The sequence below is a fragment of the Sorex araneus genome, chromosome 5, assembly GCF_027595985.1.
Source record: "Sorex araneus isolate mSorAra2 chromosome 5, mSorAra2.pri, whole genome shotgun sequence".
In the NCBI taxonomy this organism is placed as follows: domain Eukaryota; kingdom Metazoa; phylum Chordata; class Mammalia; order Eulipotyphla; family Soricidae; genus Sorex; species Sorex araneus.
In genome coordinates this window covers 115,291,612-115,313,789 of record NC_073306.1, presented here as the reverse complement: position 1 = coordinate 115,313,789, position 22,178 = coordinate 115,291,612, and the positions used below count along the sequence as shown (strand labels likewise).

Below are 22,178 nucleotides of genomic sequence, written 5' to 3'. Positions count from 1 at the left end.
TTTGGATCACACCCGGCGATGCACAGGGGTCACTCCTGGCTCTGCACTCAGGAATTACCCCTGGCGATACTCAGGGGACCATATGGGAAGCTGGGAATAGAACCCGGGTCGGCCTCGTGCAAAGCAAACGCCCTACCTGCTGTACTATCACTCCAGCCCCAGAGCAGGAGGCATTCTTAATGCTTGGGTGGGTCATCAGGGCTATGCCCAACAATACTTGGAGGGGATGAGGGCATGAAGTGATAGGGACCAAGTCCAGAACATGTGCTCTACTATAGCCACATTCTTGGCACCAAAACTACTATTTTTATAGCTAGCAATCTCAACTAGTAAGGAAAATTTCATTTAGAAAAGTTATTTTTGTTTCATATGCGAGACAAGTGCTCTATTGCTGAGTAACATCCCCCAAGTCTGAAACAGAAAAATAATTAGGGGGGGGGTCACACTGAACTCTGTGCTCAGGGGTCACTCCTGATGGATTTGGAGGACGATAAGGGTTGCTGAGGTTTGAAGTCAGATAAATAGTCACATTCAAGACAAGCGCCCTACTCACTGTACTGTTTGCTCCAGCCCTGGGTTCAGAATTTCATGCCACTTTTATACTCACCTGATAGTCTACAAGAAGTTCAGGACCTTTGAAGTATCGGGAAGCAACGCGAACATTGTATTCTTGGCCAGGATGGTAAAATTCAGCCAACCCCCAGTCTATTAGTCGTAACTAAGGGAGATGGGGAAGAAAAAAGAATTATAAACAATTTTATAATCCCTCACACTGCCACTTAAGTATTCTTACATATCCACATCACTCTATTCAAATTCTTCAGTGAGGATAGGATGAAAATCAAACTCAACATACAAGGCTCTCAATGATCAAGCTGCTATGCATCTGTGAGACAAAGTTCTGATAAAATACATAATTTCATTTTGTGCTTCTAAAAATTGTTGAAGCTGAAGTGGGAGTGACAGTACAGTACCCCATCTTGCATGTGGCCAACTTGGGTTCAATCCCCAGTATATGGTTCCCAGAGCCTGTGAAGAGTGATCCCTGAGCACAGAGCCAGGAGTCAGTCCTAAGCATTGCTGGGTTGTGGCCTAAGAATGAAAACAAAAATATTGCTGAAGCTGCTATTCTGAGAACAAAATCCCCAAAATCCAACTTTATACTCCTATCGGCAAACATTACATTTTCTGACACCTACCAAGTGGAAGTCTTTTTTAATTTAGTGAACTGAACCATTGTCTGTAGCTCTCTAGAAGCTCAGCTATATTATTTTACTATATATTATATTCTGCCTTTCTTTTTTTGATGTGGACTATAAGCTCATTTAGGATAGGGACTATTTTATTCACTTAACATTGTGACCAGTACAGGGGATAGACAGAAAAATAATTTGTTGGGGAAATTAAAAAGCCACGCAAAACAGATCTTACCAAAATATATCCTGAAAGTAGAAAAAGTACTAGCAACAGCAAACAACTTACTTATGCACTGTGCAAAGCAAGGCCATGATTTAAAGAATGAACAGTAGTACCTGTGTAGTGCCTAACTACTCCAGCATTCTTAACAAGCAGTATCTTGCTTAAACAACAAAGGGAAAGATTAAAAACATTAACCCCCAGCCCCCAAAAGAGAATGCAGCAAAATAGTAGAATCCATGCACTTGTATGTGTGAGGTCTGAGCTATGGTCTCTGGCACATGCAAGCAGACAGGCATAAACATGAAAATATTTAACATTTTTTTCCCTTAAATCCTTTACACTAGAACTCCAGAGCTCTTTCTGAATTTTTCTGTTTTTGTTTCAAGCACACTGAGCAGTGTTCAGGGTTTACTTCTGGTGCTACACTCAAGAGATCATGCCCAGTGGTCTGCTTCAGGGGATATGGGATGCTGGTGATTGAGCCAGGGTCAGTCATATGAAAGGCAAGCACCTGACTTGCTGTACATTCTGGCCCATTATTCTTAAATTTTAGCTTTTCTAATACATGTGAAGTAAAAAAAAATTTTAATGTAAGTAAGAATATGCTAATCTGCTCAAACCCAGCAAAAGATTTGCAGCTTCAGAGAAAAGTCCTGGCAAGGTTTTCTTTGATCTGGTTCTCTTTACCTCTGTGACTTCATTTTCTTCCTCCTTCCCTTTGATCCCAGCTGTATCCTTGCTGTTGCCTCAACATGCCAGGAATATTCTGGTCGAAGGGTTTCTGTATGAAACACTTCTTCCCAATTTCACAAGGACTTCTTCCCAAGATCCTTTAAACAGTCTCTAAAATGTCACCTTTCCAATGAACCTATACCTTTGTTCACCTTTTTGGAAACTCTTAACACACTCCCACTATTTATTGTTGATGTTCTTTTTCTCCACATCACGCATTTGTCTAGTTGTCTCAAGTCAGTATTTCACCCACTTAACAAAAACTATTACAAAGTTTGTGACTGTAAGAAATGTTAGTTGTTGGGCCAAGCATATGGCTCAATGGTAGAGCCTTGCAAGTGAGGGTCTGGGTTCAATACCTGGCTGAAGAGGAAAAAAAAAGTTGAATGAATAAATCACCTTAACCCCAACACCCCTTGCCATCCTGTCCTGCCAAGCAACAGTCATCCTTTTCTTCTAAGGTGGGCTTGGAAAACGAAACATTATAAAGCATATGGTCAGTGCAGTACCGTTAAAAGCACTTAGTGCTCCAGGAACTTGTGCTAACAAGCAGCAGCATTTTCTGAATATTTTGTCTCTTTTACTACTGTTCACTTAATACTCAGTAATCCAGTGGCCTAGTATTATACTGAGTGAAAGTTACCATATCTTTTGTTTTTAAAAAGCAGAATAAATTGGCAAATGAGGAAGGAGTTTTCTGAGAAACTAGTTATTCAATAAATCAATCTAGAAGCCAGGTTTCCTGGCCACGTCTTTTTTCTTCGTTGTGGCATTCTTTCTTTTTGGCCACACCCAGCAGGATTCAGAACTTACTCCTGGCTCAAGGTTCAGGGGACTGTATGTAATGCTGGAGATTGAACTCAGGGAAGCAGCTCTACTGACCCTACAACCACTTTAGCCCCTCAATGTACCATTCTTATAAAAATCTTCTAAATATGAGTAATTTTTAAAATTTTATTTTTTATTGAATCACCATGAGATATACAGTTAAAGTTGCTTATGACTGGGTTTCAGTCATATAATATGAATAATTTTTAAAAACAGGGTAATTTGTTGTTTTGGGGGGGTCATACCCAGTGGTGCTCAGGGCTCATTCCTGGCTCTCTCTGCTCAGGGACCAATCACTCCTGGTGGAATCGGGGGATCATATGGGGTGCTGGGAATTGAACCCAGGTTGGCCACATGAAAGGAAAGAGCCCTACCTGCTGTACTATTTCTTCAATACCCTCAATAGGGTGATTTGTTTTTTTTTTTTTTTTTTTTTTTTTGCTTTTTGGGTCACACCCAGCGATGCTCAGGGGTTACTCCTGGCTTTGCACTCAGGAATTACTCCTGGCGGTGCTTGGGGGACCATATGGGATGCCGGGGATTGAACCCGGGTCGGCCGCGTGCAAGGCAAACGCCCTACCCGCTGTGCTATCGCTCCGGCCCCCTCAATAGGGTGATTTGTAAATTAATTCACTCAAGTATTTATCAAGTGCCTAATATGTACCAAGGATTATAAAACATAACCCTTGGAAGTACTGGAGATAGACCGTTAAATCCATGTTGAAACAAGACATGCTGTATTGCTTTTACCTTTCTGTGTTCATGATCAATCATTACATTATGGGGCTTCACATCTCTGTGCATAATTCCCATGCTGTGACAGTAATCCAAGGCCTGTGGAAAGATGAGGTAAGAAATAAGAGTGTGAGCTCACTTAAATGATTTTTACAATAAAGCTCTATTCATTTTTCTTCCGAGCATTCTTTCTAGCCTAAATCACACAACTATCCTTGGTGGTTTTTAATTTTGTTTTTGGGTCACACCCTGCGATGTTTAGGGGTTATTCCTGGCAGTGCTCGGGGGACAATATGGGATGATAGGAATTATAACCTGGGTCAAACGTGTTAAGACAAACTCCCTGCTCCTGTAATAAATATTGCTGTGGCCCCACCAACTATTCTTTAGCAGTTGTTCAAAATCCCAATCAAATAAATGCAGTTCCCTCAACTTCAAGTTCTATTCTTTCTTACAGTGTGTTTCTTTTTGAACAGAAAAGACCCAATGCACATCAATCGCATTATTTCTGCTACTTCTCTCTTAGCCAAAACTTAAAAATTTTACAAATAGGTCCCTTGAGAGGGGCAGCGGCGGGGGAGGGGTAAGAAATAAACCTGCCTATGCCACAGACCTCTCAATCACATATTATATGGGGGATAGGGAGGGGTCCCTCTCCAGTGGTACAAAGGGCTGTTCTTAGAAATACCTGGCCTGGTAGTGCAGGCCTGATGTTTCAGGGACATGGCATGGTGATCCATTACGCTGGGGCCAAATGTATTGGGCCCACTACAGGACAACACTAGTAGTGCTGTGAATACACAGTGCAGGACTCAAACATTGGGCCTCATGCTCCATCTATATCCCCTGAATTACTCCTATTATTTTTAGCAGCAAGAGTCTACTGAGAGGATGTCCATCATGGCCTACACTCTGAGTAAGAATTGCTGATTGTCTTTTGTGAATAGTACATGCATGCATATTATCCAGTAAAAGCATGAATAAAACCCTATAGCTCACAAAGCTAGAACATTTTAGGTTTGATCTCAAGTTTGCCAACTTATAATTCAATTTGAAAACTATGTCCATTCTCTGAGTGGTATAACCCTTGGGCTTGTTAATTCTACACTCTAAGTCAACAGATGTCATTGGTCATGTCCCCATCCTTACTGAAGGGCAACCAGGTTTTTTTTTTTTGTTTTTTTTTGTTTTTTTTTTTTTTGCTTTTTGGGTCACACCCGGCGATGCACAGGGGTTACTCCTGGCTCTGCACTCAGGAATCACTCCTGGCGGTGCTCAGGGGACCATATGGGATGCTGGGAATCGAACCCGGGTCGGCCGCGTGCAAGGCAAATGCCCTACCCGCTGTGCTATTGCTCCAGCCCCGCAACCAGGTTTTTAAGGTTTGTAGGATTAGAAAGCATAGTACTGTTTTTGTTAAGACATGCTAACCACAAGATAACACGAGCCAAAAGACAGAGCAAATATCTGTTAGCAGTCTCCTTAGGGTTTTTCTAAGGTTCAAAGGCAGGCTTTCCAATGCTCATTTAATAAGAAATTTTAGCCAACACTAAGCAATTTTCTCATCTATAAGGCTGATCTTGTGACTAGAAGAAAAGTATTTTGTGATCCCAGTTTAGAAATCAAAGTCTGATCTAAGTCAGCAATGCTTAAGAAGTGACTTACATAAATTATCAGGGCAATGACCTTTCGAGGGCAAAGTTAATTTGACTGCTTTATCTGTGGAATTTTAAATGAAAATGGTATACCAGGATCCAGCACATTAAAAGCTATTTTTTTTTTCCTTTTTCGGTCACATCTGGAGATGCACAGGGGTTACTCCTGGCTCTGCACTTAGGAATCACCCGTGATGGTGCTCAGGGGACAATATGGGATGTTGGAAATCGAACCCAGGTCCGTCGCATGCAAGGCAAACGCCCTACCCTCTGAGCTATTGCTCCAGCCCCAGAAGCTAATTTTTTTTTTTACAAGTTTTGATAACATCTGTAGAAACAAGATGGAGATTATAAATGAAACCCTACGAAGCATTCCGAATTTATTCCTACTAGATGCTACCTCATAACCCTTATAATAGCACAAGGATTTTGATGCTATTGACTTAACTAAAAAATCATAAGGAGGTCCCTTCTTTCAACACTGTAAGTTAATTCACCTGATTTTCTACGTCACTTAAGCTATTCAACAAAGAGAAGATCAAGTTATAACTATATTCTCTTACCTTCAGAATCTCATACATATAAAATCGAATATCATAGTCTGTTAATGTCTGGTACAATTGCTGTCAAAGATAAATAAAATATTTAAGCCATAAAATAATACTGATAGAAATGCAATTTTTCATCCTATGTTGTAATTCAAACTAAGACTTGGCTCATTTTCCGTTTCAAGATCTATCTGTTTACTGGATTCTATTTTTCTAACATACATTTTATTGATTCACTGACTGACTGCTTCCCCCCTCCCTTCCACGTTGCTTGGGTGTTTCTTCTGGCTCTGCACTCAGGAGCCACTCCTGGTGGGCTCAGGGAATGATATGGGTTGCTGGGGATTGAACCATGGTCAGCCATGTTCAAGGAAAGCTATACCATTTCTCCTGCAATCCCTCCTTTTAAAGCTCTTTACCTTCAGACTTTTTTTTTTGCATTGATGAGATGATAAGGTGGGCCTTTTATTTTTGCTTTTTTTGGTATACCCAACAGAGCTTAGGAATTGAACCTGGGTCAGCTGCATGCAAGATGCAACATCAAGTACTCCTGTACTATCACTCTGGCTTCCACATCCAGATTGTCTAAGCCACTTTTAGTAGGGAGCTAACTCCATCTTTGGCTTACAAAATTACAGGTGTTGCTGATCACCAGGAGACAGGCAGAGAGCTTGCTGCCAAATCTGTATATTTTGGGGGGTTCATAATGCCTTTATTTTTTAACTTAAATTTAACTTGTCTTTCAGAAGTTGTGACAGCTATTCTTAGATAATTCTCATGTCTAAGCTTAGAAGGGAAGAATTTTGTCCTTAACTCAAAACAAATAAAAACTCATAGAACAGGTAATTTTGTAATTACCCTAATTACAAAATAGCACCCCACTATTAAATTATATAAAGCTTACTCCTGGCTCTGTACTCAGGAGTCACCCCTGTCGGTACTCAGAGGACCATATGGGATGCTGGGAATCAAACCCAGGTTGGCTGCGTGCAAGGCAAACACCCTACCCGCTGTACTATTGCTCCAGCCCCGAAGCTTGTTCTTCTGTTTTTTTTTTTTTTTTGCTTTTCGGGTCACACCCAGCGATGCTCAGGGGTTACTCCTGGCTTTGCACTCAGGAATTACTCCTGGCGGTGCTTGGGGGACCATATGGGATGCCGGGGATCGAACCCAGGTCGGCCGCGTGCAAGGCAAACGCCCTACCCGCTGTGCTATCGCTCCGGCCCCAAGCTTGTTCTTCTGATGCTATCTTCTTATAGCTAGATGTTCTTAAGTTTAGACCTTACATACTTCTAACAATGTTTGCATTTCTTTCTCATTTCTCTTGAGGCTTCTTGGAGCCCTACACCACTTTTCTCTGTACTTTGTAGCTTTTTCCTGCATGAGGCTGACTCCCAAGTGGATGGCTGGTAGCCCATGAGGCTAACTACTGCTTCTGACAACAATCTCCTACAGACACCCCCTGTCCCCCGTATTATAAAGGTCCTTCTGATTAGCTTACTCACAAGTGGATGTCAAAATCATAATCTAGTCACTGTAATGTTCAACAAGTGTTTCTATTATGATTCTGAGTCTTCAGAGGAGGTTCACTATCTCCCAACCCAGTACTTTCTTGGCATAGAGTCAATGTTAACTATTCCTGTCCCTATTAGAGAAAACTCTGGAAACCATTATGTATCCTTCCCCATTTCCAAAGAGCTGCTGACTTAAAAATGTCCTTACTATTAAGCCATTATTGATGTCCTCTAAAAGTAACCGGCTGCTTGTTTTGGGACCACACCAGTGGTGCTTAGGGCTTACTCCTGGATCTGTGCGAGTGGGCTCAAGAACCGAATGGGGTGCTGGGATTAAAGTCAAGTGGGTCACATGCAAGGCAAGTACTTTGCCTACTGAATGACCTCTCTGGCCCAAAAGTTAGTTTTTTTTTGTTTTGTTTTGGGGCCACATCTAGAAGTTCTCATGGCTTACTCCTGGCTCTGAAGCTTAAGGAATCTCCTGACGGAGCTCAGGGGAACATACACAACACCAGGAATCAAACCCGGGTTGGCTATATACAAGGAAAAGGCCCTACCCACTATATACCACTGCTCTAACCCCAGGAAAGTTACTGTTTTGAGTTTAAAATAGTTCTTCCTTGTTTTGCTTCTCTCAGCATAAGAATCTACCTATATATTGAGACCTAACTATTTTTGGTATTGGATTGGATTGGTACAAAGGCAAGTCAAATACCTTTGCAACGTGTAACTCAAGAGAGTGCCCACATTCTTCTGTTGTACTGGGCCTGAGAATTGTCTGAAGTAGGACACTAGATGGGCAGGAAGTCAGAGACATAAATTGTGTAGATTTCTATTACAGCAGTTTTTTATATTACCCTTTCCCAATTCACCTCCTTAAGATCTATAAGCAGAATTTCCAAGCAATCCTACGGTATAAGCAGTCCATACTTTTTCATACAGAATACATTTATTTTTAAAAGCAAAATGTCCTAAAACCAGATTTTAATTCAACATGTGCTGCTGCTTTTATTAGGTTTGGCCTCAGTGGAAAAATCAAATGAATGTTAAATATGGGGAGAAATAAATGTGCTCCTTATTAAAGAGTATTAAAATAAAGGGCAAAACTAGGTATGAAAGTTGGTCCTGCTTCTATAGAGCTTTCTAACTTAAGGCTTCAAACCTCAACAGCTTGAACTTGTTAAGATAGATATATACCTTGAAGTCTGTGTTGTTTACGTGTTCAAAAACCAAGGCAGGGGTTCGTGACTAGGGAAAAGAAAAAGAAAACACATTAGCAAGAGCCCTGTAGCTTTGGTGGGCACAATGTCTGAGATGCTACATGGTGTATTTGGCAGTCCTTGCTTCAGTAGCAGGAAACCCCCTATGACTCTAAGCCCTCCCCACTCTAGTCATCACCACACTTAATCATTTTGGGGGGATGGATTTCAAACAGAAGACATGGAGCTGAAGTCTCACCAGGCTCTAGGCAGCCCGACAATGCGCCCATCGCCCATCGGCATCGGACCTGAGTTTGCAAAATGGATTAACACATTTCAGTTTCCAGTGCTATCAGTCTCTTAGCCTAGAAGAATAAGAAATAGTCCGTGGGTGGAGGTCTCTTTGAAAGAAAGACCCAATCTAGTTAAACGTATAAGTGATCAAGCACTTTCAAAGCAGCACTTAAAAGTGGAGGAGGGAAGAGAGGGCTGTTGTGCTCAAAGTCAAGATTCAGCCCTGGTGGGCCTTGTGAGCACCTACTGTACTTACCACAGGGTCTTTTACAATGTCTGCCAATGTAATGATGTTAGGGCCACCTCGCAAATTTTCCAAGATCTTTATTTCACGCTTGATTTTCTTCTTTTTCACTGGCTGAAAAATTACAGTAGTGAAACAATTTCAGATATTCTAACAAGAAATGTAATACATAAATGTCTTACTTATGAGCTCCTTGAAGGAAGGAAATATGTCAAGATTCATCTCTGAATCCCCTTCCACTAGTCCCACGTACTCTATATGTACTTAGCAAAAGTTGAATTGAGAGGGGGAGGGAAAAAAAAAAAACCCATTCCAAAGAAGAAGAAAAAAAATCTCCGTACAATTAGCTCTTAATTCCAATCCTCAGTTAATTAAAAAAAAGTATACAAAGACTAGTATGGTTAGAACTGTGAGTGGGCAATAATAACAATGCTGATGTTGTAAAATCCTCTTAATAAAAGAGAATGAAATATGGGCCACTACTCTTTTTTATTAAATAAGTAAATAAAATAAAATAAAAATTTTTCCCCTCCTAAGCACCACAAAGGGTCACTCCAGAGCACAAAGATAGGAATAGGCTTGTGTACTGCTGGGTATGGCCACCAAAACCAGAAACAAAATAACCTACAAGTGACACATGCATTCTAAATGTTCCAGTACAAATGCTAACAAAAATTTAAAAATATATATATTTACACATACACATTTTCTAGTTTCTCTTTCCAAAAGTATATTAAACCAATATTGGATTGCAGTACAAGAATCAGAGGAAGCCAGAACATGTGCTGCAATAACCATCACTCATATTCTTCAAATAAGGCAACTCACAGGATACCCGTATGAATATCCTCTGCTTAAACTCTGAAGTTTTGCTTGTGACTCCTGATAGTATTTTTGCTTACTAATATTTGTTTTTTGGCCACACCCGGTGATGCTCATGGGTTGCTCCTGGTGCTCCTGGAGGTGCTCTGGAGACCATGTGATGCTGCAGAATGACTGTCAGCCTCCTGCATGCAAAAGCATTTCTCTGGCCCCATGATTCCTTCATCTTACACATTAGAGGGTAACAGTTTATTGAAAACAAAAGCACTGACTATAACTAAAGTTACAGTAATCAGTAGGCAAGAACTAGGAGAAAGGAGACTAAATCTTTTCTCTCTTCTGCCACTATTTAGGTATGTCTTGAGTAACATGTTTTGTTAAGTTTTCATATCTGTCAATATTATCTTCACTTTTGGAATATAGTAAAACAAAGCACTTAAAAAATAGTCCTCTTTTACCCACCTTGAGAATTTTAACAACAACTTTTTCATTATTTGTTATGTTGATGGCTTCAAATACTTCACTGTATTTACCCCGGCCTAATTTTCGGACTAGCTGGTAGTCATCTTGATTTCTGCAAACAAAAAGTCAAAGTCACAATGATTTAGAAATTTCAGTTTATCAAGCACCAGTTCAACTCTACTGTCAGGAACGGATTTCCATATTAGCTTCATAGAATTTTTGCATTTTTTGGTTTATGGCTCATATCCAGCGATGCTCAGGGCTTACTCCTGGTTTTGTGCTCAATGAATACCCCTTGATGGGCTTTGAGGACCATATGGAGCCTAGGGGATCAAACCTGGGTTGGCCATGTGCAAGGCTAACACCCTATATGCTGTACTATCTCTCTGGTCCCCATATAATTTAATAAAAATCAAATTTCATTTCTAGGATTTTAAAAAAAGAACTTTTAGTCCAAATTGTTTATATTTCTATTGGCACATCAGATAGTCTGAAACATCCTTTTTTTCACTGTCAAAAGATCCACATCCATTAATGCTCCTGGTCCAGCAGAACAATACTTGGCATTGCTCAGAAGGCCATCTGGTGCTGGGGACTAAATTCAGGGTCCTGTACATGCGGGGCTGTGTCCTATCTGCTATGTTTTACCTGCTGTGTTCTGACTCGTAGTGTTCTACCACTTGATTATATATATAAAACACACACACACACACACACACACACACAATTTCCAACAACACGTTTACCTCAGAATTTTTTTTTTCCTTTTGTGGTGCTGAGGATTGAACCATGAGCCTCCCACACGTATGGCAAGTACCTTACACTGAGTAATGTAAGTAATTATGTAAGTAATTAATGTCAGTAATTCCCTGACCCACAGAATAGTTAGTTAAAACAGTTCTGTTTTGGGCCACAGTCAACGATGCTGAGAGCATTCCAGTGGTGCTGGGTGACCATACAGTGGCAGAGATGGGATTGAACTCGTTTCCTCACATGCAAAGCATGCACATTAGCCCTTGAACTATCTCCAGAGATTAAAATTTTATTATGTATACATATATGTATATATGTGTATTTTTTTTTGGGGGGGGAAGAAGGGTAGGACTGGAGATAAAAGATAGCACAGCAGGTAGGGCACTTGCCTTGCATATGTCCAAAACGGGTTCAATTCCCAGCATACCATATGATCCTGAGTCCTACCAGGAGAAATTCCTGAGTGCAGAGCCAGGGGTTATCCCTGAGTACTGCTGGGTATGGCTCAAAAACCAATAAATGAAAACAAAAATTTTTACCTAGGTGGGTGGGATAGGGCTCTCAAATGGTCCTCAGGAATTTAGGGCTTGCTATTTGGCTACACTTAGTCAACTGACCCTGATGACTCAAAGCTAGGGCCCAAGAATCCAAGGATATACAGCTGCCCAGACACTGGGGTCCAAGGAGCAATAGGGCTACTACTCTGGTGGTACTCAGGGACTTCTGGGCAACATCCAGTCATGTTCAGAAGCCATGTAGTACTAGAGAAAAGAGGATTCAAGAATATGTAAGGTGGGGCCGGAGCGATAGCACAGTGGGTAGGGCGTTTGCCTTGTATGCAGCCGACCCGGGTTTGATCCCCGGCTTCCCATATGGTCCCCCAAGCACTGCCGGGAGCAATTTCTGAGTGCAAAGCCAGGAGTAACCCCTGAGCATGGCTAGATGTGACCCAAAAAGAAAAAAAAAAAAAGAATATGCAAGGCATGTATCCTTACCCACATACTATCTCTCTGGTCCTTTTTATATAATCCTGGCCCATATGCTTGATTCCATATTGGTACCTAGCAGAAAGTCAATACAATTCAGCCACACTTTGGAAGCAGCTGTTTACTCAGGGGTTACTCCTGGCTCGGTACTCAGGAATTACTCCTGGGGGTGTTCAGGGGACCATATGGGATGCTGGGGATCAAACCCAGATTGAGTGCAAGGCAAATGCCCTACCCGCTGTGCTATCACTCTGGTCCCTGTTGTTTTGTTTTAAATGAGTTTCTATGCAGACAAGTTGCCTTCAAACATGAATGCCTGCGTTGTCACTTATACCTCAAGGCAAGTTCTGAGGAAAGTAATTTACCCCCCCTCTCATATTCTTCTTTTTAAAAATTGGATCACCATGAGATACAGTTACATTTTCAAGTTACACTCCAGACCAGGAACTACAGATAATTTTGGTGAGGGGCACTCTTCTTTTACTTTAATCCATATTCCATTATCAATAAGCATTAGAGGGTTTTTTTTGCTTTTTGGGTCACACCCGGCAATGCTCAGGGGTGACTCCTGGCTTATGCACTCAGGAATTACTCCTGGTGGTGCTCAGGAGACCATATGGGACACTGGGAACCGAACCCGGGTTGGCTGTGTGCAAGGCAAACGCCCTACCCACTGTGCTATCACTACAACCCTGCATTAGAGGTTTTTTTTTAAAAAAAAAAAAATTAAGAGAAATGTGAACATTTTCCTCCTGTCCTTTGTTCTGAAGGATAACTGAAAACTAAATTCAACTGATCCAGCTATTTTTACTTATTTCCTTTGTACAACTAAAAAGTAAGTGAACAAAGACAAAAAGGTACCAAGGACAATGCATAATGTAATAACCACGGCATGTCTGGTTCCTATGGAAGGGTACACAAAATAAATATAAACAAACACCCCCATGTCAAAAATTCAAGGAGTGTTTAGTACCATGTGTTTTGTACACCTTAGTGCAAAAGGCTAAATTTAAAAGGGTGCTTAATATTTCTGTAGTAATGGTGGGGTGAGGGGGAGGTATACTGTGATTCTTGGTGGTGGAATATGTGCGCTGGTGAAGGGATGGGTGTTCAAGCATTTGTATAACTGAGACTTAAACCTGAAAGCTTTGTAACTTTCCACATGGTGATTCAATAAAAGAACAAATAAAAAAAATATTTCTGTAGTAAAACACTAGTATTCTTAAACCTATAATCTAAGAGGAATATTGTTAGGTTATCAACATTTACTGGTATTGTATCACTGGTGATTTAGAGAAATCACCAGAAGCATACTATCTGGTCCCCACCAGTGTTTTCTTTCTAATTTGGGGTCACTTGACAGTGCTCCAGAAGCCATGGGGTGCTGGGGATCAAACCTATGGGTCCCCACAGGTGGTGCATGCACAACAGCTCTTTTAGCCATGTTCAAAGTCCTATACCACTGGTTATTGATCCTGTATCTGTGAAGCAAATTATGCTGTCTGGGTAGAGGTGATATACACAGTGTTAAGAATCATGGACCAAGAGGATAAAAACATATTCAACTGACTATTTTGGGAGACACTTTAAACATTTACAGGCTTAAGAATATTATTTCAAGACAGTTATACTGTATGTGACGGAGTATGAATTTTCAATTTGTTTCAAATCATTTTCAAATGCTTTTATCATAAAGCATGATTTGTGACCAATTTAATATACAATCTAGGGCGAGGGGAGGGGGAGGGAAATACGTGTGAAAGAAATGCAAACCTCCAAATGAGACAGCAGAGAATTAGGAGAACACACACAGCTATTTAGGCAGACTGCAACTATTCAAGATAAAATTGGGGCTAAATTCTGTTGCATAAGGTTTGTCTTATGACAGAGGGCTCATTTTTAAAAGGGTTTAATTTTCTTCTCATAAACAGTCTTTCTGAAAAACTTGAATTCGGTAGTACCAAGCTTCAATACTACTCTCTTGACCTCAGAAATACTTTATTAATTCTCAACTAACTGCAAAGCCCTGAGCTCAGACAAGCTTCTTAACTACCAGCTTTATAAATGGAAGAGAGAAGAGACTCTTTAGCTCAAATGAAACCACTAATATGCCAGTAATGATACTGATAAATGTAGTCTGGAAGGCTTTCTGAAAAATATTACTCAACAAACCCAGAAGTGTCACAGACCTTTGGATGAAGGGAGATTATCGAAATAAACAGAAACAATTACCCCCATTCCACCACATGTGACTCGTAATCCCAGTATTCTCGGGGTCTGTGTGTATTAACATCTGTGTAAACTCTGGCCCTGCTTGGCACGGGTCCCGACATGTCAGACAGGTTGGCGGACAAAGCTAAACTTGATGTTTGGAGATCTGGCAGTCACCGTGTTGAGAGGCAGCTGGGGGTTAGACTTTGTTTCAGACCTGCTTTCTTCAAACTGCAAAAACAAAATTCACAAAGGCCAAGAAATTATTTCTTAAATTATACGAGAGAAAACAAAAGTCATCTTATAATTTAAATGGCCCTAACTGTATCTATACTCTCCTGTTAATGAATATAAACGATGTCAACCAGTGTTTCCCATTATATGTGTGTATATGCATATATATATATATACACACATGCATATATACATAAACACAAACACACACACACACACACACACACACAACCCACAAACCCACAGTGTAAACTGGTATTGATGTAATCTTATTCTGTAGTTTGCTATTTCCCCATGAAAAGTTTGGGTCCTCTTAAACATAGACTGGATGGGGGCTGGAGCTCAAGAAGTTGGAGCACATGCTTTCTATGTGGGATGCTTGGGTTCAACTTTGGAGACCACATTATCTCCTGAATATTGCCCATGAGAGACCCCAAACACAGACCCAGGAATAAATCCTCCAGCAATATTGGTCCCAAAACCAAAAATCCTGTAGCAAAACAAAATGAGAAAATGGCATTGAGGACAGACCTATAAATATTACCGTTCTATGGAAAGTATTGGCAAGAGCAGTATTTTTCTGTCAGCATCTTTCCACAGCTCAAGCAGAGGTGCTAAAAAGTTTTAGGATGTGGCAAACCTGAGTACAAATGATCAGCCTGACTGAACTTTGATGAAACCAGAAAGGAAATAAAGACTAAGTTATCATACATCAAAGCCAATGTCATTTTATACAAATCCAAATCATTTGCAGAACTTCATGTAGAGATCAAAGCCCTTGATTATGATGTGACCTTTTAGGGACTGAAGAGATAGTACAGCAAGTAGGGCACTTGCCTTGCCTATGGCTGACTGGGCTCGATCTCTGGCCACATCATATGATTCCCTGAGCACTGTCAGGTCAGGAGTAATTCCTGAGTATTGTGCCCCAAAAACATATTATTATTATTTTTTTGCTTTTTGGGTCATACCCGGTGATGCACAGGGGTCACTCCTGGCTCTGCACTCAGGAATCACCCCTGGTGGTGCTCAGGGGACCATATGGGATGCTGGGAATCCAACCCAGGTCGGCAGCGTGCAAGGCAAACGCCCTACCGGCTGTGCTATCACTCCAGCCCCCACAAAAAACAAATCTTAAACAAAAAAACCAACAACAAACATTCATGACCATTTAAAAAACATGTTTGATTTCATTATTATAGGAACAAGCTTCATAATTATGGATAGAAAACATTAACATTTATTTTGGCTGAATAAGAAATACAAAATCTGAGGCAAAAGTGGCAACCTTTTAGAAATATCACCTATTTAAGAAAAATCAGTAGAGTAAGTCTTCTTTATAACACATGCAGTTATTCTCCATTCTATGAAATTCCCATGGCATTTGTTAATTCCTTTCACTCAGCATTTAATTGAAAATGCAATGCCTCCAGATGCCACAAACTGAGGATACATAACACATGCCATTTTCTTAACAAAACTGCATGTAACCATTTAATTAAAAGAAAACATTGGACAAACAGAAAACAAGGAAGCTTTATTAAAAGAATGGTGGTGGGGGAGAAATACACTGAGCTCTCAAAAACACGTCAGTATTATAAAAGACAAAACAAGGTAAAAAAGATATGACAACTAAATGCAATGTCCTACCCTAGACTATATAATGAAGAAAGAGCTGTAATATAGACACAATGTGATTAATTAAAAACCCTGGAATTTAGATGGGAGATTAGTGGAGACATGCACACATGTGGGTATCATACAAGATACGCAAATAAGGTCAAGTTCTACAATAGATGATGAAGATGTGACTCAATGGTAGAGTGCATGGTTTTGTACATGAAAGACCTGGGTTCAATTCCTCAAGTGCACACAAAGCACACTCATGGGCAAAAACCCCAAACCAACCAAAAACGCCCAAACTACAGCAGGTAAATTTGGGCAAAGGGTTACTGGCTGTGTGTGGGGTGGTCGCTGGGGGGGGGGTGGGAAGGGGTGTTGAACTTAAGCCCCATGTGCCCTTTACCTTGAAACACATTTCTTTTTTTTTGCTTTTTGGGTCCCACCTGGCGATGCGCAGAGGTTACTCCTGGCTCTGCACTCAGGAATCACCCCTGGAGGTGCTCAGGGGACCATATGGGATGCTGGGAATCGAACCCAGGTCGACCGCGTGCAAGGCAAACGCCACACCCGCTGTGCTATTGCTCCAGCCCCCTTGAAACACATTTCTTAAAACACATCCAAGACAGGCACCCTATCACCTGCTTTTTTTGCCATATAACCATAAACTGTAACTACAAATAATATGTGCCAGATAGGCATATTCTCTATGTCTTTTTTTTTTTTTTTTGCTTTTTGGGTCACACCCAGCGATGCACAGGGGTTACTCCTGGTTCTACACTCAGGAATTACTCCTGGCGGTGCTCAGGGGACCATATGGGATGCTGGGATTCGAACCCAGGTCGGCCGCGTGCAAGGCAAACGCTCTACCCGCTGTGTTATCGATCCAGCCCCTCTCTATGTCTTTTAATGTGGATTATTTTACTTTATCCTCATCACACAGAAGTAAAAGTTATATTATTCTAATTTTACTACCCCCCAGATTACAGATGAAGAAACTGAAGAAAGGTTAAAACTGTGAATGGACACAAGCTAATATCCAATCAGACTATAAACTAGGGATAACTATTTACCACATATACTTAAGCATTCTGATTTAATAAATATAGTGTTAGAATATGGCTATTTGAGAGCTATAAGACATCTTTACTACAAGCTGCTTCTCTTTCCAATACTGTACGTAAATGGTAACTTATTTACCACACCAAAATAAGTCCTGGTTTCCATGGCGTAAAGAGACTTGAGATTGAGGTTAAAGTACTCCAGAAGAGCAACAAACACATTAAATGATCCTACAATACATAAGAGATCCATAGAACCATGAGTTTACTTATGAATTTTCCATTCATAAAAACCTTGCCTCTGTTCAACTCAAACCTTCTGGTGCCCATGAGTATATAAGCGGCCAGAAAACAATAAAGCTTTTAAATACTTAAGAAACATTGAACCTACTCAGTCATAAGATAAAATCATGAAATTTGCTGCTACATGGAGGGGGACCTGCAGAGTATTATGCTGAGTGAAGTTAGTCAAAGGGAGAGAGACAACCAGAATGATCTCTCTCATATGCAGGATGTAAAGAAACATAATGGTGGAATAATGAACACCCAAAGACAGTGGAAACAACATGAGAATTGGTTTTCAGTAGGAAACAAGGCACTTGAGGGGCTGGAGAACAGAACAGGGCAACATCTCCGGTGGAGGGAAGTGTTCAAGTGGGAGGAGGAGGTGGTGCTCAAGGGTGGTGAAATGTACTGTATGAAACTCCATCAGCAACAGTTCTGGAACCTCCATGAAAAAATTTATTTTAAAAAAGTGCCTGGGGGGGGAGGGAGGGATACTGAGGACACTGTGGTGGAAGATGTACACTGGGGAGGGACCGGTGTTTGATCATTGTATGACTGAAACTTAAACATGAAAATTTTGTAGCTGTAGCTCATGGTGATTCAATTAAAAAACAATAAATAAAAATTCAAAACAAAACAACAAAAAAAAAGTGCCTTACCTCATAGAAGCAGACTGGTAAGTAGGAGACTAATGGGATTGGGGTGGGGAACTGGTAGAGGAAGTGGATACTGGTGTAGGGACTGATGTTAAAACATGATATACCTGAAACCCAATGATGAATAATTTTGTAATTTCATGGTGACTTAAAGATTGAACCAAAATTGTCTTTAAACTATTTCCAGGGACCCCGTTATCTCTCCACTATCTCCCAAGTCCCAAGGACACTCACTCAACTTCTAAATTCTTAGCATCTTTCCTAAGTAAAAGGGTCTTTCCCTTCAATTTCTGTATTTATTTATAGGCATTTTATTTTGGTGGTTGGTTTCACTGGTGGACCTTAAAATCTTTCCCCTTTCAGCTTAAAAAGTTGATAAACTAGGGGATGGAGAGACAGTACAGCAGGTAGGGAGCTTGCCTTGCACAAACCTGATTGAAACCAGGTTCAATCCCTGGTTCCCAGAGCCCACATCGCTGAGCACTGCTGGGTGTGATTTAAAAAACCAAAACTAAAACACAAACAAACAAACAAACAAAAAAAGGCAAACAGAGGCTGGAGAGATTGTTCGTGGGGAGGGTGCTTGTTTTGCACAAGGTTAACCTGAGGTTCAATCCTCAGACCCACGTATGGTCCCCCGGGCTGACAGGAGTGATGCTTGAATACAGTGTAAGCCCTGGGCTTAATCCTGTGGCCCCAAAACCAAACCAAACCAAACCAAAAAAAAAAAAAAAAAAAAAAAAAACCCAGCAAGTTGGTAAACCTTCAAAAGGTGGTTCCTGAAGAGAGAAGAGAGACAGGATTGGTTCCTGAGCAGTCCCAAGTATGGCTTCCTCCCCATCCCCCCCAAAAAAAGAAGTTGGTGGAACCAACACAAATTTAGTAAGAGTGAACAAGATGCAAAAGAGTGAAAAACCGAGTAGTCCAGGGTTCAAATCCCTAATCTGGCTAGAGGACCTTCAAGTAGGCTTCTACTTACAGATAAATCACTTATACAGATTAATTGCTTATAGCATTTTAATGGCACTTCAGGTTAAAGGGAAGATCAAGTGAGATGATCTTACTGAAAAGGCTCAAAATATATGTAAATTCTTTACTATGCTATAGCTCCTTATAGAAATTACCAAGCAAAAACCTTAAAGGGGCACGGTCCCATTTTTATTTTTCTTTAAAATATAAAAAACACAGCAACATGTGGAAATGACATTACAAATTGAGACCTCACTTTCCCTCACTTGCTTACACAGAAATATTTCCAAATTCCCGTTTAAAAATCCAGTTACCTTTCATAGTGTTATCACCCAAATTTCCTATGCTGTATAAGGCCTTGCAGCTCTTTGTAAAGAGCACAGCAAAACCAATCACTAATGAAACTCCAGAGAATCTCAGTTATTTGACTGACCTTGCAGCTTTGTGTATCAGCTGGGAATTAATTATGAACTAGTGAACTTGCTTCTCCACAGAGAGGACAACTAGATGTTTTGCAGTAGCTCAGCAGAGCTTCACTTTACTATCATGCATACCAAATGATCTGCTTATAGCTAGCCCTTTTATACAAGTTTCAAATCGCTGACCTTCATTAATTAATGAGGGAATGAACCAGAGGGTTCCTGAAGTGAAGCTTAGAAATTTCAGATAGGGGCCAGAGAGATAGTACAGCAAATAAGGCACCTGGCAGTGCTATGGGCTTACTCCTGGGAGCTTGGGGGACCACCTGTGGTGCCAGCTGGAAAGAGGGTATAGAATATGAATGATCCCTGAATATGTGTTAGAATGTCTCAGTTTTTAAAGTAACCAAAATATCTGTTATTTTTCTAGGGCCTCCACAGTGGTGCTGGAATCCACTAAGTTATACTGTGAGATGCTATGGAAGCCATGCAGTGCCTAGCATAGGACCCAGGACCCTGTGCATGCCAGATACATGTTCCAGACCTTTGTGCTATCTCTAGACCTAGAAACCAAGGTTTTTTTTCTTTTTTTCCCCCAGTTTTTCTGTTTTCAATAATAATAATAATCTAGGTATCTAGGTCAACCCTTCCAATGAGAACTAAAGGGAATGGATAGCTTAAACTCATACTCTTCTTTAAAAAAAAAAAAAAATAGGGGCTCCCTGGGGTTTCTCAGGCCCCAAGGGCCAATCCCTGCAACAGTTAGGAGGGAATAGGGAATAGGAGCTGTGCTACTAGAGGCTGGGGGGAGGGGAAATGTAGTGCTGGGCATTAAACCAAGGGCCTGCCTTAATCATGCAAGTCATGCATTCCACCCCAGCCTCCTCTTCATATTCCTTAGACTAGTAACTATAGCCAAAAGTGAAAAGAAAAAAATAAATGTAGAAAAGCAAAGAAATTCAAAGGATTTTTTACAACTGCTGAAAATTAAAAGTGTTTAGGCAGTACCAAATCCATGGGCACTTATCAAAAAAGTTAAGCCTAATAGGAGAGCTTCTTCATAAAAGACTAAGGCTTTAAAGGGCTATAGCTTTGCTGTTGTTGGGCCAAATCCGGTGGTATTCAGCACTTACTCCTGGCTCTGTGCTGAACGATCACTCCTGGAAAGGTTGGAGGTTCATGTGAATTAATCTCAGTACACTTTAAGACTTTAAGCTCAGTCAGTAGTCCCTAGACTACACAGGTATAGTACCAGTTTTTCCAGCTATAGTTTGCACATTCAGAAATTTTGCCTTTGTTTTGGGGCTACACCAGCAGTGCTCAGGGCTTACTCTTGGCTCTGCACTCAGAATCCACTCCTGGTGGGGCTTGGTGGACCTTTTGGGATGCCAGGAGATCATACACAGGTTGGTTACAAGCAAGACAAGCACCCTATCCACTGTACTATTTCTCCAGCCCACACAGGGTTCAACTTTAAAAAGAATGAATGGAAAGTAGAAAGATGTAGGGAATAGTGAAAGTCCTAGGGAAGAAATATTTTGATCTTAAGTCAGTGTTTCCTAAAGTGGGTGATAAAAGTCCCCTGCTCTGGAACAAAAAACTGCTTCTTTGTTCACTTAAAGAAAATATGATTTCTGGGGCTGGAGTGATAGCACAGTGGGTAGGGCGTTTGCCTTGTATGCGGCCGACCCGGGTTTGATTCCCAGCATCCCATATAGTCCCCTGAGCACCGCCAGGGGTAATTCCTGATTGCAGAGCCAGGAGTGACCCCTGTGCATCACCAGTGTGACCCAAAAAAAAGAAGAAGAAGAAGAAGAAGAGGGGCACTGAGTCTTCACTTTCCTTAAAAGGGAGTAGTGAACCAATCAGGTTTGGGAACCTGTTTCATGTTCATCTCTTGGGACATTAACATCCAGAAATGCCTGAAGTGAGTTCTTAAAGTGCACCAGAAATAATTTCTAAGTATAGAGCCAGGAGTAAGCCCTGAGCGCTGCCAGATATGACCCCTCTGGCCCTCCTCCCAACCCCCTGCCAAGTTACTATAATCAAAGTAAACTATTATTATAGGAAAAGACTCCAAATGTAAGCACTGTTGGAATAAGAATACAAAATAACCCATAGTCTTCTGGCTTAAAACTGAAAACTGAGGCAGTCCATGCTTACAGAACTAGATAAAATTGTCAAAAAACCTGCAGGGAACAGGACGCTTTGAAAATTAAGGAGGGACCAGAGAGACAGCACAGCAGGTAGGGGGCAACTTGCACTGCATGTGGCTGACTTGAATTGAGGTGTCCCAGCACCCCATAAGGTGTGATCGATCACTGAGGGCACAGTGAGAAGTAAACCCTGAGTGTCACAGGTGCCTCAAAAGTGGCCTCAAAAGGAACAACAAAACATTACCTACTATGGAATAGCACAGCAGGTAGGATGCCTGCTTCCAACAAAGCTGATCCGGCCAGGTTCAATCCCTGGCACTGCATATAGTCCTTGAGCTCTCCACCAAGAATGATCCTAAGCACAGAGCCAGGATTA

At 41.0% G+C, this 22,178-nt stretch overlaps 1 protein-coding gene across 1 annotated transcript in view; it reads right to left on the bottom strand.

Annotated features, from left to right (window-relative positions):
• Positions 1-22,178, bottom strand: part of CSNK2A1 (casein kinase 2 alpha 1) — a 51,229-nt gene that overhangs the window by 9,806 nt on the left and 19,245 nt on the right. Inside the window, 7 exon segments of the mRNA XM_004612599.2 lie at positions 608-718; positions 3,730-3,813; positions 5,933-5,992; positions 8,629-8,679; positions 9,181-9,282; positions 10,453-10,564; positions 14,424-14,633. Coding sequence (XP_004612656.2) covers positions 608-718; positions 3,730-3,813; positions 5,933-5,992; positions 8,629-8,679; positions 9,181-9,282; positions 10,453-10,564; positions 14,424-14,524 — 621 coding nt within the window. The 5' untranslated portion in view covers positions 14,525-14,633.